General features: G+C 39.3%; 2 protein-coding genes across 8 annotated transcripts in view; both read right to left on the minus strand.

Annotated features, from left to right (window-relative positions):
- Positions 1 to 10372, minus strand: part of Tmod (tropomodulin) — a 124899-nt gene extending 114527 nt beyond the window's left edge. For 2 of the 6 annotated variants that reach the window (XR_012992827.1, XM_076317097.1), the window contains exon 1: positions 9728 to 10359. Coding sequence is in view for 5 of the 6 variants with exons in the window: in XM_076317097.1 (XP_076173212.1) it covers positions 9728 to 9892 (165 nt within the window). In the remaining variant the exon portion in view is untranslated. Of the gene's footprint in view, positions 1 to 9727 lie in introns of all 6 variants that reach the window. The other 4 variants (XM_076317099.1, XM_076317106.1, XM_076317096.1 and 1 more) reach the window with 4 other exon arrangements.
- Positions 10373 to 10910: 538 nt separating this feature from the next.
- On the minus strand, positions 10911 to 13868 carry LOC143149006 (methylthioribose-1-phosphate isomerase). Of its 2 annotated transcripts, none has more exons than XM_076315955.1 (5): positions 12798 to 13868; positions 12197 to 12432; positions 11968 to 12122; positions 11628 to 11836; positions 10911 to 11544 (listed from the first exon to the last, which is right to left on the minus strand). In XM_076315955.1, exons 1-5 carry the CDS (start codon positions 12927 to 12929, stop codon positions 11263 to 11265), a joined length of 1014 nt encoding a protein of 337 aa, XP_076172070.1. In that variant the 5' UTR covers positions 12930 to 13868; the 3' UTR covers positions 10911 to 11262. The 2 variants fall into 2 exon arrangements, with proteins under 2 accessions (XP_076172070.1, XP_076172069.1); XM_076315954.1 differs by having other exon boundaries at positions 11914 to 12122; positions 12798 to 13516.
- Positions 13869 to 20251: the final 6383 nt, after the last annotated feature.

Below are 20251 nucleotides of genomic sequence, written 5' to 3' on the forward strand. Positions count from 1 at the left end.
CGGTGCACAGTGGAATAGAGAAAGCACCTCATCTTGCTGCTCTTCAACGAGCGCAAAGCAATCGTCGTTTAGAAGACGATTCCCCGTGCGTTTACTCGACTTAAGCCATTTCATTCGCACGACAAAAGCAAGATTATCTGCCCCCTCGTTCACGCCCCGTCGCCGATTCAATTAGCAAATTGCACCCCGTTCCTGATCAGACGGTCTCACGTTTGTTCTTTGTAATTGTCCTCGCGTTTAAATCGCTCTCCAAGAACTCGAATTGTGTTGAACCGGAGATAAAGCAGAAATTTCTTTAAATAACAGTCGACCAATAAAAAAGAAAAAACTCTCTGCAGCGATTCACTAGCAACTTTTATACTCTATTAGCCACTAATTTGTTATTTTTCTTCGTGGCTCTCTATCGTCACTAATTTGTATTCCTTTCTACGATTATGTGTAATCGATGCAAAATTATGTTTTCGATCTCGATACGATCGAAAATGGTGTTACATCGTATAGTTTGTTTTTAAGGCTAAATTTTTTCGTAAAGTTTCTTTAAGGTAACGAATTTAATAAATAAAAATACTTACATAATAAATTCGTCATTCTTTGGTGTGTATTATAATTTTTTCCATTCTCGTTAGATTGTTCTCGAGATTGGGTTAATAACAACACGTAATTCTATCTCGTTTCTGTACCGAATGTATATTTATTCTTCTGTACAGTTTTCTTTCTTTTCTCGCTCAATAATTTATTTCTTATTACATACAATCTTGGTAGATTGAAAATGTCTATTATTATGACGGAGAACTACGCGAACATCCCGAAGGGTACTTTTCTATTTGCTATTTTAGGCCAATTGGTATAGACCAACGAATTTTATAGGCACTTATGTTTGTCCCATTAAGTACTACTTTAACGGTTAAAAATAAACCCGGTGTTAAGTAGTTAACAGCCGCGTTCGAGTTAACTTAGATAATCGCCGTACGATCGAACGAAACCGTGCTTAACGATTAAAATTATTATATATTATTATTACAATTTCCTATAGTTCAACCACAGTTAATTTTTACAACTACCTCACACATCTATACAAACATATTTACTTCTGCATACAATCCTGTTTACGTTAGCTTAATCAATTATATTGTTTCCAAAGTGAACCCTTGTAAATATTTGAAACACAATTTATTTGTATTCGGTAATCGATGAAAATTTAATTTCTAAGAATAAAGGATAAAATAAAGTGAGAAATAAATATCTTAGAATAGAAATTTTCGTAACAGGATCTATGCGATTGAAAGAAAATCTCGACGCGAGTTTCGAGTGGTTAACAAGTTGTTTCATGAAAATGTTCAAAGACACAAAGGGTGCTCTGCATAAAAATATTAAGACAAGAGGAATGGAAAGAAAAGGCGCCGGTCTAAGTTTAATCGCGATGCCGATGTCTAGAAGGAATGGGAAAAAGTAGCGTAGAGAAAAAACAGAACAGATGTGGACATTAGAACATCTGTTAAAACAGAGTCAGGAGCTATATAGAGATTATTCAGGACCGAAAATGACAGGAAAAATACAGACACAAGAAGATGGTCGACGGAAATAAAAATGGTAAAGAAAACAGTGCGAGAAGGGAGTGAGTGAGTGAGTGAGTGAGTGAGTGTATAAAAGATGAAATTTAAAAATTTAGGATACGGAGCTGGTGTACGTAACAGCTCGAGGAGCCAATTAAAACAATATAAATGCTGCAGCACGGATAAGAAAAATATACACGGTGTAAATAAAGCGCGAAGTAGAAATGTTAGGGGTTGATGGAAGTCGTTCGAAGATTCGAAAAGTGTTAATAAACGTACGTCCGTAATGTAACCGTTTCAAATTTATTCTGCTCTTTAAATTTTGTAAATAAGTAGACCCACGTACGATTGATAATACCGATAAATGATTCACGTAATGAAAATTCAGCGTTCTCGATCTCTGATGAATCACCATGGAATAGATTTCTACTTGTATCTTGAACAGAAGATTTGTACAAAGATTCAAGCAAATATAATTTCTTCGATTATTAGCTATGAGAAATCCTGTACAGGTTGTACAAAGTATTCACAAATTAACAAAGATAAGTATTAATGGAATTATTGAATTTTGAATACACATTTATTCACACATTTTCGTCTCGTTCGAATACTATTTAGTTCCAGAGTTTATACTTATAATATTGCCACCCTATATGCAAATCAGCCTCGTTTCTTGGCTACGTACTTCTCGTTCGCTGCTCAACGTCGAACGTACCGAGACAAACGTCTATCAGGGATAAATGCGTCCTTTTTCTTAGAAGTCGGCGACCATTGGAGCAGTTCTGTCCATTGTGCCCGAATAAACGTCCCTTTTCGTTTGGAGTACGGAACAATGTCCCAAAATACAAGGTACAAGCCCGAAGTAGACGATTCTATGTGAAAGTATAAGTGGAATCGTTGTAATAAATTTCGCTCGCGAGAAACTACGTTTCCAAGAAAAATTGTGCGACAAACCGCGATACGGAGCACTGTTTATTTACATTTTCGTATGCAATTATCGCGGTTTATTTTTAATCGAGCCTATCTCGGTGCCGGTATCAAGTGCAACAATGATTGCAAGGAAAGCGTAAATTTCTAAAAATACTCGAATCGATGCAACAATGGAAGTAACCGATCCGGTACGGAGTTTCGATCACACGGTATATTTCCACTGCAATTACTACAGTTATTGTATATTTGTTTTTCACACCTTCAACTTCACCCGTTGCCAAGCGACCATCTCTTTCGTTTATCGTCACGATGCAACGAACAATGTTTACGTGCAATTATCGAGGTTCCAGCGTGGTAGCCTCCACCGGCTTATCAACGTGACAAGATACAGCAATCGCGAACACACGGATGCAACTCTTGCATCGAATGCACGGGAAGATAATGCGTCTGCATCTACTGGACAACACTGTCGATAGTTCTCCAAGTTAATGGAATAAAATTACTAAAGAATACTTTTCTCGTCTTGTTTTCATTTCTCTCGATGAAACTCTAAACAGCTTTACGATAGTTTTGTACCATACAATTGAATACTTGTATATACAAATGAAAATTGTAAATACTTTCGTAATTTACAACAAAGAACATGATTCTTTTACCACGCAAAGTCTGATTCTGATATTTTGTATGCACGTAGTGCGAGTTACCAACAACACGAAACTTTCGTGTCAAATTTGATTTGCAAAGGTGTGAAATCAACTTCCAAGTTAGTTAACACATCGAACGAAGAATTTTATTATATTTCATACGAACGAGTTAATTAAGGAATTTTATCATTTCTAAGGTGGCGATATTTTCCACAATACCAAATTTTTTAATCGTTTCCATTGCAATGTTGTTAGGTACGATCGAAAATGGATAACCTATGGATAATAACAAAATGGGTAATAATAAACTGGGTAATAAAATTCGGAAAGTTTCCATCGATTTTTTCCAAATAATTCGATCCTCGAGGGTTTAATCAAACGAGGAGGCCACGTTTCGAAAATTAGAATCTCGTGATCCATGCGAGCTTTCCAGTCTACAGAAACCCGTAACTGTACGCACTGTTCGTGATTCAAGAAACGAGAATGAATACCCGTTCCTGGTCTACCATCTGTCCAGAGAACACGAGAGTCCGACGACTAGCAGTCGAGCAACACAACCTAACGCGACTCCGTTTCTTTCTTTCACCGTTAATTTCGGGGCAGGAGCACTCACGCGCGCGAAAAGCTCACGAATCGCGATGCAACTCGGCCGAAATTTATGCCGGTGATAACTCAACGTCTCCCCACGACCGCGCACAATGATAATAACGATGGGAATGATTTACTCGGATTATCCGTGGCTTCGAAGCCGCGCACGTGTTTCAGAATTAATGCTTCAGGAGGGCCAAAATTATGTCTATCTTCGACACGTCCACACGGAACATTTGCTCGACAAACGACCGAAATTATACTCTGGTCCGCCGATCGGACCCGAGGGGTTATTATTGAAATCTTCGAACAATTTCGATGGCCGCGCGCCGCAACCGACTTCGATTAAATAAATATTTATACCGGTCGGCAAAGGTTCTTGAAACGCCTCTCGTATCGTCGAGCCCGGATCACGTGTTATTTTCGCCCGTGTCACGTGAACCTGAATGGAAAACTTCCTACCCGCGTGGAGTGCAAAAAAAAAAGAAAGAAAGAAAGAAAGAAAGAAAGAAAAGAAAATAAATCGGTCGCGAGACTTACGCTGCACGTAGTCCACGGAGCACCTGAATCGACGAAGATTCGCTGGAAATACATGGAAAACGTGACCTTGAGGCTGGGAATATTTTCTTTGGTATTTTTGACCACGGTGCTCCTCGATATAACGATACGAGTGTATTCGAGAGTCTTTATATCGAGGGAGAGTTAATTTCGTGGTTCCGGGGGCGGTGTTCCTCGGTAGAACCAGACGAGAGGATTCGAGAGTCTTTATATCGAGGGAGAGTTAATTTCGTGTCTTTGGAAACGGTGTTCCTCGATATTACCAGACGAGAGGATTCGAGAGTCTTTATATCGAGGGAGTTTCTTTTTCGTGTCTTTGGAAACAGAGATCCCCAATATAACGACACGAGAGGATTTGAGAGTCGTTATATCGAGGGAGAATCTTTTTTCGTGTTTTTGTGGACGATGTACCTCGATATAACGACATGGATGAACTTGAAAGTCGTTATATCAAGGGAGAATCTTTTTCGTGTTTTTGGAGATGGTGTTCCTCGATATAACGACACGAGAGGATTCGAAAGTCGTTATATCGAGGGATGGTTTTTTTTCGTGTTTCTGGGGACGGTGTTCTTCGATACAACAACACGAGAGGCTTCGAGCGTCGATATTTATACCGAGGGAGGCTAGCGATTTCGTTCCAGGAATAGAGCTCTTTATCTCGATGCAAACAAAAGTCTGCTATTTAGAAACGAGATAAGACATACGCGGGGGATAAGTCTAATGTACATAACAATTTTTATAGTCTACGCGATATCTCCGCGGGAGTATTATCAATGGATTTTTGAAAAACTTTCAATCCGATTGACCGAAATTTCAAGTATCTTTTGCCGGGAAACTAACAACCGATTTTCACACTCTCGAGTTTCAGAAAATTTCTTTTCGTTTCGTTCTTTCTAATTTTACTTAATCTTCCTCGAGTAATTTAGTTTCTCTACATTTATTTCATCGAAAGCACGGATATTACCGAAAATTTTGCTTATAAACACGAATAACAAAAGTGTCTATCCCGGACGATAATTACATATTTATTACAATGTAACAACCATCCTTTACTGTGGTTACAATTTTTATACACTATAATATTTATCCCAGAGGGTGATTAAATATTTTTCATAATATAATACACATCCTACACGATGGTTACAATTTCTTACATTATAGCCTCAATTCCCTGATTACAACTAATTTTTTCATTCTAAAGTATCCAACCCTGACAACGATTAAATATATTTTTAAACATAATACCCACCCTAAACGATTGCAATGTTTCCCTACTGAAGTATCCATCCCAGTACCGTGATTAAATATTTTTCATAATCCCAGTACCCATCCTATACGATGATAATTTTTGTCTACCAAAGTATTCATCCCAGAACCACGATTCCAATTTCCCTCCACCCACGTTACAAAATCGATCGTAATCTCGACGAAACATTCTCCGATCAATCGACTTCGTTTCCCCGATCGTAATCTCGACGAAACATTCTTCGATCAATCGACTTCGTTTCCCCGATCGAAGCACGAAGACACTCTCGAAGAAGACGTACGAATACACCGTTTCACGGTGCGAATCGAGTCCGTGGCGTGTATCACCGCGAAGCGTAACGCGATTATTGTTAATCGGAAGTCCCAATCACGAGCCGGGTACGTTCGTCGGGCATTCATCAGCCGAAATTTACGTTCGGTTCGTTTCTACGTTCAAAGCGAGTTCGTTGCCAGATCTAAAACCGTCGTACCGACAATGACGTAGAATCTGAGTAAATCGCGCCCGTTGTCCCTCATTTCGCATTAACGCCGCCCGACTAATCTTTCTTATTCCGCGTAGCGAGCGAACCAGAGAGAACGCGTCGCTTTGTCGCCTCCGACTTAATTTCGTATCCGAAGTTCCCTTTGTCTTCGTGCTAGCTACCGCCCCGTTCTCGTGCCGATGGATCGGAACAACTTTGCGGAACTCTGTACCGTGTTTCGCTTCCTCTTCTTTTGCGCGCGGGGCCTCCGCGAATTATCCGCGTTGAACTCGGCTTCGAGCGAAAAGAGAAAATGCGAAACTGGGTTACTTTGATGAATCGCCTGAAATATTTTATGCGCGATGGAAAGAAAGAAAGAAAGAAAGAAAGAAACGATCCGTTTCTATTCCCGTCGTTTAAATGCCGGCGAAAGAAACGTTCACGGGTGGCGTTGATTATTTAAAAAAAAAACAAAAAAAAGAAACTGCTTTTTTTCTACCACGCGAGAAAAATATCTATTTGTTAATACGTGGAAAAATTTGGATTCTGTCGCGTTTGTGTAATAAATACTATTATCGTGTACCGGATAAGTATTGGAGTAGATATTCGTCTTGGGTACAGGTTTGATAAATGTGGCTCATTTTGTGAGGGTAAATTTTATTTTAAGGGGGAGAGCGCATATACTTGGAGGAAGAGTGTTAATATGTGGAAAAATTCGAATTCCTTTGCGATTGTATAATATATGCAATTATCGTATACCGGATAAGTATTGGAGTAGATATTCGTCTTGGGTACAGGTTTGATAAATGTGGCTCATTTTGTGAGGGTAAATTTTATTTTAAGGGAGGAGAGCGTTTATACTTGGAGGAGAATGTTAATACGTGGAAAAATTCGGATTTCTTCGCGTTTGTATAATAAATACGATTATCGTGTACCGCACAAGTATTGGAGTAGATAACATTCGTCTTAGGTAGATGTATGATAAATGTGGCTCATTTTGTGTAAACTTATCGAGGGTAAATTGTATTCTAAAGGGGGGAGAACGCGATCCTCGGAGGAAGAGTGTTAAAATTTATGGTTGGAGGTGCGAGAGAGAATTTTTCACGTAAATATCGATCGTTCGAACATTTATTTTTATCGATGTATCGATCCTGGGGGTTTCAAACTGTGGGAGTATATTTTTGTCGTGTACCGTTTCAAATTGTTCACGTATTCTCCAACAATTATCTTTAGTTTTCAGACAAGTGCATTCTTCTGGAATGCAAACCACAGGATTTCAATAATTTATTACGTGCCGCGTTTGGACTGTATTTATTTCTCCTGTTAATTAAATGTAAACATCGTATACCTTCCCTCCCTGAATCGAGATTTAACTATTGGTGTTAACTTTTTAAATTGTAATCGAAACATTCCTTGAAAGTGAGCACCTCGATCCTGATTGAAGCTAATTGAATATTCATAAAAGTGGAATGAAATTTCTGTCACATCGTACTTGCCAAGTCCTATGATTAAATCAGGGACATTGACCCCTTATTAAATCTGGATTGCATCTGACAACGTGAGTTACGTATTACGATTGGGTTAGGTCCGACATCTTTACACGATTCAATTGAGTATTAACTTCTGATCACTTCTAGTATTGCATTTCAGTTAGCCACGGTTGGACGTAAGTTTTTATTATGTATATATTAGGTGTTGGGTCACGGTTAGGTTACATGTCAGGTTTAGATCAAACGTTTAGATTAATGTTAGATGTGGGTTAGATGTTACGTCCATGGTAGATCGGGAAGTAAACTTCGGGTTAGATCTGGTTAAGCTTTGAACTTCCGGTGATGGTACCAAGATGTTATAAATCATTCCAAACACACGCCAGAAATTTCAGACTATTACAAATGTTCTTTAAATAATAACAAAATTTACAGCATTCTAACCAATCCAACTGTCTTACTAAATCTTGTATAACGAAAGCTTGGATCCTACCAAGTAGCACTATAGCAAGCTGAACTAAGAACGAAAAGGATATAATTATTGTAAAACGTTTACACCTAAAGAAATTTAAAAAAAAAAAATTTAAGGTTTGATTCAAAGTTAACTACCGAGTTAGTATCGCGTGTCGTATGATACAACGTTCTTGAAAAATAATATTTCAAATATTTTAATATTTGCTCAAATTTTTTAAAAAATTTTCAAATTCAATTATAAAAGTCCAAAGTGTTTTAAATCTATGTACGAACAAATTGTCGAAGAATTTTCAAAGGAAATATTATTTTCTTGGAAAATAATATTTCAAATATTTTAATATTTGGTAAAATTTGTTCACAAATTTTCAAATTCAATTCTTCAAAGTCCAACGATGTGCAAAGCGTTTTAAATTCATGCACGAACAAATTCTCGAAGAATTTTCAATGGAACGAATTAAAAGCGTCTCGCTATCAACGACTCGTGTAAATGTATTATTTCCTTTGGTCTCGTATCCATGAAAGTCGGATAAAAATCCAGTCCCTAGATAACAGTGTCCGGTTTACTTGGGCAACGATTGACACGTGCAGTTTATCGCGGCCATTTGCACGACTAACGTCGCTTATTTTCATTTATTATCGAGTTACAGGAAAAATTCTACTGGTTCTACCACTCCGTTCCTGTTTCCACTCGAAACCGCCAGATTTCTATGAACGCGGAATGAACAGGTTCACGGAAGCGGATTACGCATAAGAAATATATAATCGATCGATAGAATTAGAAAAGAAATTCACCTTTCGTTTCGTGCTCGTGCACCTGCTCCTCGACACGCCCACGTTCGATAATATTTTTGGAATTCATTATGTAACTTGGAAAGAAATACATCAAAGTTTATCGATTCCGGATAGAATTACTCGAACGATTCGTTCGCGAATCGCGAAAACGAACTATCGAGCGAATCGATGTAAAATATGGTTAACTTCCGGTACGAAATAAAATACGTGCGCGAAAAAGAAAAGAAAAAAAAAAAATAGTCAATATCGTGGAAAACTTACGAGCGCGATTCTCGTGTAAAATTTGAATTTAAAATTACCCGCGAACGGGTAAACGAATACGAAAGAAAGTTATCGGGGAATTTTGTTTACGCGCAGGGATACACATTGTTAATGGAATCGGGCATAATGCCCGGTTCCATCGGGACCGAATAAAGTTACGCGCCAAATAAAGTTGGTATACCCACAGTGAAATCCGCGATCGAAATAAGCCCGCTTTATCCTTGACGAATATCAGAATGAACGAACCGAGATTCTCGCGTTGCCACAGAACAAATTCTGCGTTTATTTTTGGCGAGCGGGAATATCGCGTACCGGAACTCTCGATAAACGCATTAAATCTCCGTTGGTCTACCAACTTAGGTTATCTCGGTAAACGCTTTAAATCTCCGATGGTCTACCGACTTAGGTTATCTCCACGAATGCTTCGAGCACCGTTGATACATCGACTTAGGTTATCTGGGACAAACGTTTTAAATCACCGATGTTCCACCAATATATTTAGGTTATCCTCGATCGATGAACGCTCTCGATTCCAACGTAAACCACGAAAAACGATTATGGAAGGAATTCTCGATTGCGAGTCGTTTCACGTTTCGAGATTTAAGACGGGCCGAGAGTACGATCGTTTGCAATAAACGCCCACGTCGGGGCGCTAGAGGCTAATCCTATAGTTACTGTAATCGCACGTGTCACTTATAAGTGTCGTCACTTACTTCTTGGATCTTATAGCTGGTCCGAACGGTCTTCCGTTTCGTGGTTGTGACCTCGTAAGTCTCCTCGACGGTGGGCGCCTCATCGTCCTCGTTGTTGTTGTTGTTTACAATTCCTTCGTTGGCCGAAGTAGCATCACTATCGAGGACGTCGTCCGCGGCATCCATCCTCGTGTTTTCCGTATCGGCTTCCAGGTTGAACGATCGAACACCGAGCGAACCGTTCGAGAAATCACGAAGCTATCGATATATTTCCGGTCTCGAACCGGGACCTCGCACGCTGCTCACGGCGTTCCGTACGCCGAACGATGTGAAATTCGTGGGCAAATACGCCCGAAACGATTGCAAGTTGGCCCGTACAACGGCCGCGCGAAAAACTTCGACGAGCAACTACCGAAACTATTCCGGGATTGGCGAAGTTCTGCACGAAGCGGAGAGACTGGCCGTACTAAAGTACCGTGGTTCGAGAAACCCGCCGCGAACGTGTTCCCGCGCGCCTTTCAACGGCGAAAATAGATTCTCGAGTTTTCCCAATGGAACTCCACGCGCTCGTGCTCACCGAGTGTCGATTTCGTCGTTTACCGATGCGATAAATTTGCCCCGAAATCGAGGGTTGTCGATCGAAGACGTTGTTCGCTCGTACGCTCTCGGTTATCGGTTAAAATCACGTTACTCGTTCCGCCGTTCGAACGCGTCTGTAAGAACCGACGCGGGCAAAGCCATAGAACTGACCACTGCGAGACATATCGATCATGGGAAGGTCGATTACCGACTTGTATTTCGGTAATGGAACGTATCGCGCTCGACTCGTTTCTTATACACTTTCGGAGAATCGTTCGACGACGTCGCTCGACGATCGAATAGATCCGCGAAGAATTATTTACGTTCTCGAGCAAGGTCGAATCGAAATCGCATACGGTTACGATACGATACAAACCTCGAATTTATACTATTTACTTTCTTATAACGGTAAGTAAGTACATGACGCATATTTAAATATAAATATGTTTTCGAAATACGTTCAAATGCACGATAAAGTACGCAATTTGTGATAAAATTAAATTGTTTATGCGTTGGAAAATTTGAAGCGAACCGGATGCAACGTTTACGGATTTCGGGTATGCACCGCCATCTGATTGTACGCGGGTCAACTACGGTCGTGGAAATACACTAATCGAGATATTTTCGATTATCTTATATTTTTATAATCACACGATCTGTTCGACCGATAAAAGTTTTCTTTAATACAACTATTCGTTCGAGATATTTGTCACTATAAATATATTTTTTAAAAATCACAGCGAAGTTAATAAGGCATTTTTAAATGCAAACACGTATGTCCATGGTACAATACATTTTGTTGCGCCCCTTAGACTTAACGTTTCAAATAAGCGTAACCTGCCAACAATTTATTGTAACACGAAGTTTTAAATAAACAAGACCTGCCAACAATTTTCTGTTAACATTGGAATCACCAATTAATCGTTCTGTATAAATGCATCGAAAAGCTTCATTCATTGCTCAAATCGATCAACACTTTATGAGTTCTCGAAGTTTTTCAACCGTACCAAATCTTCAGGTCTGAACACACCAATTTCCGTGATTATACCCTTGATAAGACTAGCTGGAGTTACATCGAACGCTGGATTCCAACACTGTATTCCAGATGCCGCGATTCGCTGATCGTTTATATGGGTCATTTCCCTTTCTGGCCTCTCTTCGATGACAATGTGATCACCACTAGGAATGCTAAAGTCTATGGAAGTCCGTGGAGCCGCCACGTAAAAAGGAACGTTGTGATACTTGGCAACTATGGCAATCTGAAAACAGCGCAATAAAGATATTAGAAGTGGAATAAATACTTTACAGACAATAAAAGATTATGATCATTGTGCATCCTTACCTGATAGGTTCCAATTTTATTGGCCGTATCACCATTCGCGGCGACTCTATCCGCACCAACGACAACCGCAGATATATTTCTGGATTTCATCAATGCAGCTACCATGTCGTCGCAGATCAAAGTGGCAGGAATTTTCTCGTACACTAATTCGTACGCGGTCAGTCGCGCTCCTTGATTGTATGGCCTTGTTTCGGAGCAGTATGCGTGTTCTGTAAAAGTAACTAGTACTGTATAATGTTATCGGAAATCCTGCAACGTTTATAAACTAAAGACATGCAAACGTTACCAAGACTATTTTTCTTATGAAGGGATCTAATAACACCTAAAGCTGTGCCATAACCTGCTGTCGCAAGGCTGCCAGTGTTACAGTGCGTCAGAATCCTAACAGAATTGTCTCCAGACGCGTTCTTCAAGATTTCTTGCGCTCCAAAATCTCCAATGGCTTTGTTATCGGCTATATCCTTCTCCAACATGAATTCTATAGCATCCAGGAATCTGCGAACATCGTTATCGACGGGTTTAACATTGAAAATGACTTCATCCTTTCGCATAGAGTTAGGTATTTATACCTCTCCTTCATTTCTGCTACATGAACACTCTGATCCTTACTAAGTCTATTGGCCAACTGAATTAATTCGTCGGCTGCGATTTTCATGTTAACTGCTGTCGGACGAGCAGACACCAAGTAATTCAATTTACCTTCGACATCCTGTCGAAGAATCTTCTTGTCCGTGTATTCTTCGTTCTTAAGTTCTGTTGCTAAACTGAGGCATCCCACGATGGCTATAGCCGGTGCACCTCGAACCTGCAAAGACACGCCAAATTGAATTACAAGGTATATCCCCCAACATCCATTTACAAGATTGAGCTCATTCTTTGGTAGTTGACAAGCAATTTAAATCAATTAACCGTTTCAATTAAAATTTCGTTCGCACGAATCGCTTTAAATCGTTACAATCTCCTTCGTTACGATTTAACTGCCTTAATGTTTCTCGCCTCTCGTCGATCATTCGTTCACGCGTCACGATGCAAACATTTTTCACTTCCACGGACGGCGTTACGAACAAATATTACTCGATAATTTTCAAACATTTATCGCCGTACGGTTAATAAGTGCGATCGAACGCGAGTAAACAGATATCCGTGTCATACTTTCAACGCGAAACGTACCTGCATCTTATTGATGACCTTCCAGCCATCCTCCACGCCTTTGACGGGTATGTATCGGGAAATCGCCGGCAACAGTATCTGATCGAGGATTTCCAACTTGCCATTTTCCCATTTAATCGCCTGCAGCGTCATTTCAATCCGTCAGAGACGAACGCGTCTCGTGTATGGCACTGGGTGGAGATACACACGCAGTTTCGAGACGCGGCTAATAGAACCGCCGCTTGGTAGTTACTGAATGAAACGAGAGCCCGTTCATTTGAAGCTCACGTGCACTTCGGACGACCGTGACTCGAAACCTATCGTAACGCCGTATCGCAGCGGTATCACGTGACACACGTAGCCTGTACGTATGTATGAATTAGCCCGTGTCAGCACCATCTGTCCAGTTCCCGAGAAACTACCTTTTCTTCGAGACGGAAATCCTCTTGCGCGAATTGTTCAAATTATTTCGCGGGAGGGTGTCGCTATGAAAAATTTTACCCGAGCATGGAATTTTGATAACATTCGAGGAATGTCCAATAATACGAAACGGAGTTCTCGAATAATTTTGCCACGTTCTTCGTGCATTTCTCTAAATATTTTTCGATACTATAATATTTACAATGAAATTCGAGACTCGCCGTATTCGTTCCCTTCGCGATAACGAGCTCTGCGTAATTTATTATTAAGTTAATAATCATATATCGTGAAATATCATTCTATGAAGGATAAAATTATTTAATGTCGCGTGAAAAAAAAAAAAAAAGAAATGCACCTGGTGTGCCGCACTTGGCCAAAGTCAAGGAATATTTGGCACCGTATTTTGTGCTTTATAAAACAATGATTATAAATATAAGCTGCGCGAAGGTCGCAAAAATATTCACGCAGAGTGTTGCAACGTTTAAACGAGACGGCGATGAAAAATTGGTCAAAGAGTTTATCGAATTCGAAAACAGACAATTCTTTGTATCGTTGATTAAAAAGTTCGTTGAATGTTTCGTTATTATTCGATAAATTGATTAAGCGTTGCACACGGTGCTCAAATTTAATATTTCACAGCTGTTACGCAAGATGCTAGATTTTCTAAAAACGTTGCCAATGTAAAACTGGTAGGTAATTGGATTCTTTTGTAACTATAAAGATGTTATCAACGTTTCGATGTAACTTACATATTTTTTACCGCGTAGTTTTGCAATCGTTCGAACACTTTCATTTCCACTCTACGAATGAGAAATCTACCCAGTCGTTCGTCAACGCAATTCTCCTATTGGAAACAGCGTTGAAACCGTAAACAAATCTCGACTCTGAAAACTGACAGTCGATAACACACCGTGCACAATAAGTGACGATAAAGAGCCCAGAATACTGATAGTGGTTACCGAAAGTTGCGAAAACAATTTGCTACTAATCCTCGCTACTCACTTTCTAATTTTACACTCGGTGGAGAACGAGCAGAAAAATAAATCTCGGCTCTGAAATGTAACGGACGGCTGTTTGATATACACGTTAACTAATAATAACCGACAGAGCGTGCAAAGTATCAACGACGAGCATTGAAAGCCGCGGAAATACTTCGCAACGAAATCTCGTTATTCGTTTCGCGATTTTACATTTTACGAAAAAAATTACGAAAATCAGGATGCTAGATATAAACAATACAATTGTCCAAATGTTAATCGTTCGCTGGTTCGATCTACACGGTAACCGATAACGATCGATTAACGCGGACCAAAGTGACGAGAACGATCATTAAAAAGTTGCATGTGCAACTCGCAGGCGGCGCACGCGTTATGAATCGCGATACGTACGCGCAACGCCGCGAACTTATATCAAGCACGGTTCACCGCAAAGGAATCGCTCGCATTTTCGATGCAATTCGTCGCTTTGATCCTTTATACGATTCGCGGTACCTACGTACATTCGCGTGTTCACTCGTGACCGAATACTTGCCGCATATTCCGTGTGCAAACTATTCCATTTACTTGCCGCGTTTTTAAAAAAACCTTTGCATTTCAAAACAGACCGCGCTTTTCAGATGGCCTCACCTGTTCTTCCGATGGAACGCATTCCGTGCTCGAAACTGTAATTTCACCGAGTGAATTTCGACCCGTTTTCACGAGCATTTCGTCGTTCGTTCGGCTTGAAATCGTTCAATAGTCGAACGAACAAACTTGTCGCGGGCTGTATCAAAATTTCATGAAACACCCTTGTGCAGCTACTTACGTTACTCGACTGTATAACTTCCAACGAAGTCGTGGCTAAAAGCAAGACGAAAATAAACGATATGTTACGAAAAGTTTCTCGATTATTACACATCGATAGATAATTATTCGATGTTACGGTAATATACACGTAATTATTGTGTATCGTTATCTCGATTCATGTACCAATTTACGCATTGTAAGTGTATATAAATATATATTTATAGACGTATTTATCTCTCGAGCAACATTATAAATAAAAATTGATACCGAGTTTCGATAATATGTAAGAACGATTAGCAAATTTTATTTCCAAAATAATTGATTGACCATTTACTGTGAAACGGTCACGTTTGATCGCGAAAAAGATTCAAGTTGGTCGATTAAGTGTCCAATTGTGAATCGAAATCTGCTCGAATATTCGCGTGAACCACTTATGAAAATAATTTCCAATGGTCTTTTAAAATGTTTACACACATTGTGTTCTCTGAACTTCGAACCACTGTGGAATAATTTCTGATAAGATACCGAGGAACGTAGCAATAGCGTGTGACACAGTGTCTTTCAAAATATAAAAAAAGGAGAGTACGGGCTAGATTACGTGCTTTAAACGTAGGTTGAGTATTCGAGTGGTTTGAGTACTCGTAGAAATTTCTATCGACGATTGAATAAACCAAACAAAGCACTGTGAATTTTTCACGTGATGGAAATTAAAATGAAAAGTTTGAAAGAACTTAACTTACAAAATGGAGATCGAAACTCCAAACGAAAATATTAAAAACCTTTCGTTTCGTTAATTGTGATAGTGTTACTATCGCAAGCGAGCAATACTCCACCATAGTAAGTCTCGTGTAGTAATTTTACCGAGTCCAAAAACCAATAGTGGTTTGTTCTTAAAACGATATATTTACCATCTATCATTCATCGGATCGTTGACGAAAAATAAATCACTTTTAATAATTTTACTTCTTTCTTGCTCGAGAACCGGTTCGTTTGTATTAAAGCGCAAAAAAAAATTCGTAACGTCGACGAATTCGGCTCTATTTGCGTAGCGACGATGTAACAACGATAATTAAAGTTAAAAATGAAAATTCTGTCTCCCTGGAAATTCAACGCAGCCTCCACCTTTGGCAGAGAAAATTGTGTCAATTATTTTCAACGTTGGGGTGTGTACTAAAAACAAAGCGTCTACACAAATTCATATTCACTTTAATTAAATATATCTATGTACATTATAGGTACATCATAATACATTCACCATATGACGACTGTACAGCTTAGCAGCACTTTCAATACTGTTCACAAAAATACATCGCATATAAACGAGCAATCAGTTTATACGCAAGGTCGGCCCAGGACTTGCGACCAGACAGAGCGTCTCTAATTCTCTCTTCTTTTCCGGACCACGTGGCCTCGGAACGCAGGCTTATGTACAAAAAAATTTCGGCTCGAGTCGCAGGTCGGGCCAAAAGAGGAAGGAACGTGCCACGAGAAAGTACGATTCTTGCCAGGGATCGAAACTGTTACGGGAATCACTGTTAAAAATTGTTTTACGAACGTTCCCGTTGAAACAGTTACGAAGAACCGAAACGTTCGAATCGTTGAAATCAAACGAGAATATAAATGGAAAACGTAGAATAAAATTCGTCAGCAAGTGACTCCGTTTACTAGAAAATCGACCGAACTGGGGGAAGATAAACTCCCCACTCCCTTCTACTGTTTTAAACTTTCTAATTGCACGAAACGTTCTAAACAGGGTCAATTTTTCATTCACAAATCGATGAATGTTGTTTATCGAATATTGTTCGATTAAATTTTGACAATTGGGTGTCCTCGATTGTATCATCATTCGTCACCCAATGTAAGGAAAAATGGACATTGGGTCTTCCAAGTCTATACTTTCGGCGTAGCAATAATAATAAAATAATTTCTCTACCCTACAATCAACCTCGACGCGATTTTGTCGAGAAAAAATTAATAGAAATCGTAGAACGTTATTTTAAGCAATGTTTCGACATTGAGACAAATAATTCGAGACAATTGATCACTCTCGATTAAAAATCCGCTCAAACGAACCTACCCCATTTTTATAGTATAAAAATCACGATTCGTAACAAAAATACTGCTTCTTCTAAAAAGAGAACTTCTGTAAATAGTAATACAAATACATTCTAAGCTAAAGAAACTTCTAACGTTAAGTACTGTGCATGTGAAACTGACACTTGTCAAAGTCAATTTTCCAGACAACAATGCCTCGGTACGAACTAAATTAATTCGAAAAATTTTCTCCACTATTCGCGAAGAATCATTTCTTCGTACGTTGTGAATGTTAAAACGAATAAAAAAAAAAAATAGAACCGTTACCGAAATCTTTAAAAGTTACAATGTCTGCAGCGTCGATATATTCGCCAACTTCGATTGTCTCTATTGTTCGAAACACAATAGGTTCTTCGAGACCGTTTCGAGAACCCGAATCGTTATTATTTCAGCTTTCAATCCCTGGTTCTTACGGAAGTACTATTAGCAAACAGCTGGCGGCCCGAGTGGGCTGCGGATTAACCTTAAGTACCATCGAGAAACACGAGATATTGACACTTTTGATACCGACGTTTATACAATTACATAGATTGTGTGCAATGAATCGGGCCCTTGGCTGTCGCGACGAAAACGCGTCGGTTCTGCGACCGCAGGGATTTGAACCGCGAGCCGACTCGAAATCAAGTTCACCGCTCGAGATCGCTCCCCCGACTGCGAGTGGCGCCACTCGCGGGGTCCGCGCGAACCGACCGGAGCGCGGAGGAGTGGGGGTACGCGAGAACCGCGTGGTGGGGGTGACTCCTCGGTGACCTCGAGCGGTCAATTAATTTCGCACCGACCATGGTTCAGCCCGATCAATTAAGAAACCTCGCGTTATCACGGACGACAACGACGAGCCACGAAATCTTATCTGCGAAACAGACAGAGCCGACTCGCGCTCTTCGACCACGTTATCACAATTTTTATTCCAATCTCATTCATTCTTTATTTCTCTCTCTCTCTCTCTCTCTCTCTCTCTCTCTTTCTCTCTCTTTCACTCTCTCTCATTCTTTGACGCAAAGTGCTCCAATCGTTCGCACTCGCCATTCACGATTACTATGTATAGAAACGATTTTTGCGAAACAACTTAAGGAACATTTGGTATCGAGGGCAATAATTCGGTCGGGCGATGATGGACTGGTGCGAGAAATCAAATTTCTTGCCGCATTCGACCGTGTAGGAACGTTTTCTTTTTTTTTTTATTTTTCTGTCGGCGACAGCTGCTTCTTACTCGCGTATGCAACTACCATAGTACTCGCGGCTGATCGAGACGATGAAGAAAAAATTCGTCGTTTAGAAGGATACAGCAATCGTCAAAACGAATAAAAAATGTCGTACAACCGAGATAGATTAAGAAATCGTGTTTTCAGTAGCGTTAAGCAATTTACAGCCTCCTGTGAAACGCGAAAAGTATGACGGTGCAAATGTAAAGTTAACTACATGCATACTGGACCAATTTTTCTTTAACCCATGTTTGATTTTACAATTTATAAATTCTGACGAGGTTACGCGTTTCCTTTCCACTTTCACGAACAAAACAAATGATTGTTTACGCAACACATTTTTTAGGCGGGGAAAAGCAAATGAAATCGTTCGATGTGTGCGTCAAAATATTTCGCGGACTGCAAAACGGGATAGTCATCAACATCGATGAAAATATTGGATAATGACGTTACAAGTATTGGTTCGGTGAATTTTTGAAAGCATCCATCATGTGCAATGTGTGTGCGCGTTGATGGAAATTAACGTGAGTGAAAAACCGAAATTTTTGGGGGGCGTCGAAGTTGATGAATCTTTTTCTCTGTAAACTGAAATTGTTTGGAAAACTACAATTCTTTTATCGTCGCACTATCGTTTGCTCTGGGGACCAAATTTCATTTGCTTTAAAACGGAGAATAAAATTATAACGCCAGATAAACCGTTAAAGAAGAGTTATTAAATGGTTTGACGAGTATTCGTTGGTACTAAAGTGGAAGAAATTGGTTAAAAACAAAAATTAACGAGGCGTGTAAAAAATGTCGATTTCTCGTAATTTCACTTCTGGTAAATCCCTTTTTAAAAAGGATATTTTTCTATGAATATTTTTGGTTTTGTCGTCCACTCTCTATTAAACAAGACAGTAAGACATAAATCTGAAAAATTCGAAGTGAACTTTATGCACGACAAATTCGTTAAAATTCTTTAAATGTAATAATTTTCATTTGTAAAATCACTGCCATTATTTTTATAAAACGATAACAACTTTAAAAAAGACCGCAAAATTTCAGCGTCATTCTAACAATGTAAAAGATTCATTCAGTTCTTAGAAACAATGATCCAACTGACAATACATTCTAAAAGACAAAAATCTTTCAACTACTGGATGATATTCTACTGTAAAATATGAATTATCAACAATCAGTAAGGACGATCGATTGATTGGATGAGTATTCGTTTACATTAAAATATAACACAATCGGTAGATACTTCATTGAGTACGTATAAAAAAAATCTGCCTACGAGTCAAAAAATAAAAATCTGTTAAATAATACGAAAGCACGTTGTGTCTACAGGGTGTCTCTCTTATCTAACTCTCTTAAATGTCTCCAATATTCTAAACAACAAAGTCAAGCAACCAAGGGAGAAAACAGTTTAATAACCCTTTTAGAGATACTATCTCGTACGAGTAAATATATTTTTCAAAATATTCAAACAACATTTGCACAAAAGTAGCCAGTAAGATTTTGAACTATTACTATCATACTATTTCCTTGAAGTTCACTCGTTCCTTATAAATCAATTTTCCAAGATAAAAAACATCTACAAAAAATTATCTGTAGGCTCTTAAAAAATTTTTTTCAGAAGAAAATATCATACTGACAAATTCGTCCATTCCATCGGGCAACCAGGTCACTATCACTTTAAATTTTTGTTTATTCCAAATCAAACAAGTCGTAATTGAACCAGTTTAAGACAATTTCTCCCACGGATACTTTTCTGCGTTATCAGGAATCAGCGGAGAGATATTTATGATCGTCGAGATAAAAGAGACTCGCGGAAAGTTTTCCGCTTAAATCTGCTGCTGCGTGAGAACCACTGGCTCGTTGCACGTTTCTATAAAATCAACCGAAGCTATGGTCCGCGTTGGGGGGTTAATGCAATAAATTCGCTCATTTGGTGGAGCAGAAGAACTTCATTTAATTCCGCGCCTCCAGTTTG

Source organism: Ptiloglossa arizonensis, chromosome 7 (assembly GCF_051014685.1).
Source record: "Ptiloglossa arizonensis isolate GNS036 chromosome 7, iyPtiAriz1_principal, whole genome shotgun sequence".
Taxonomy (NCBI): domain Eukaryota; kingdom Metazoa; phylum Arthropoda; class Insecta; order Hymenoptera; family Colletidae; genus Ptiloglossa; species Ptiloglossa arizonensis.

Coding starts and splice junctions, on each gene's coding strand:
- LOC143149006 (XM_076315954.1), bottom strand. CDS start 12,929: ATGACGCTGCAGGCGATTAAATGGGAAAATGGCAAGTTGGAAATCCTC. Junction 11,837..11,913: donor TCATAAGAAAAATAGTCTTG/GTAACGTTTGCA, acceptor TTACTTTTACAG/AACACGCATACTGCTCCGAA. Junction 11,545..11,627: donor ATAAAATTGGAACCTATCAG/GTAAGGATGCAC, acceptor CGCTGTTTTCAG/ATTGCCATAGTTGCCAAGTA.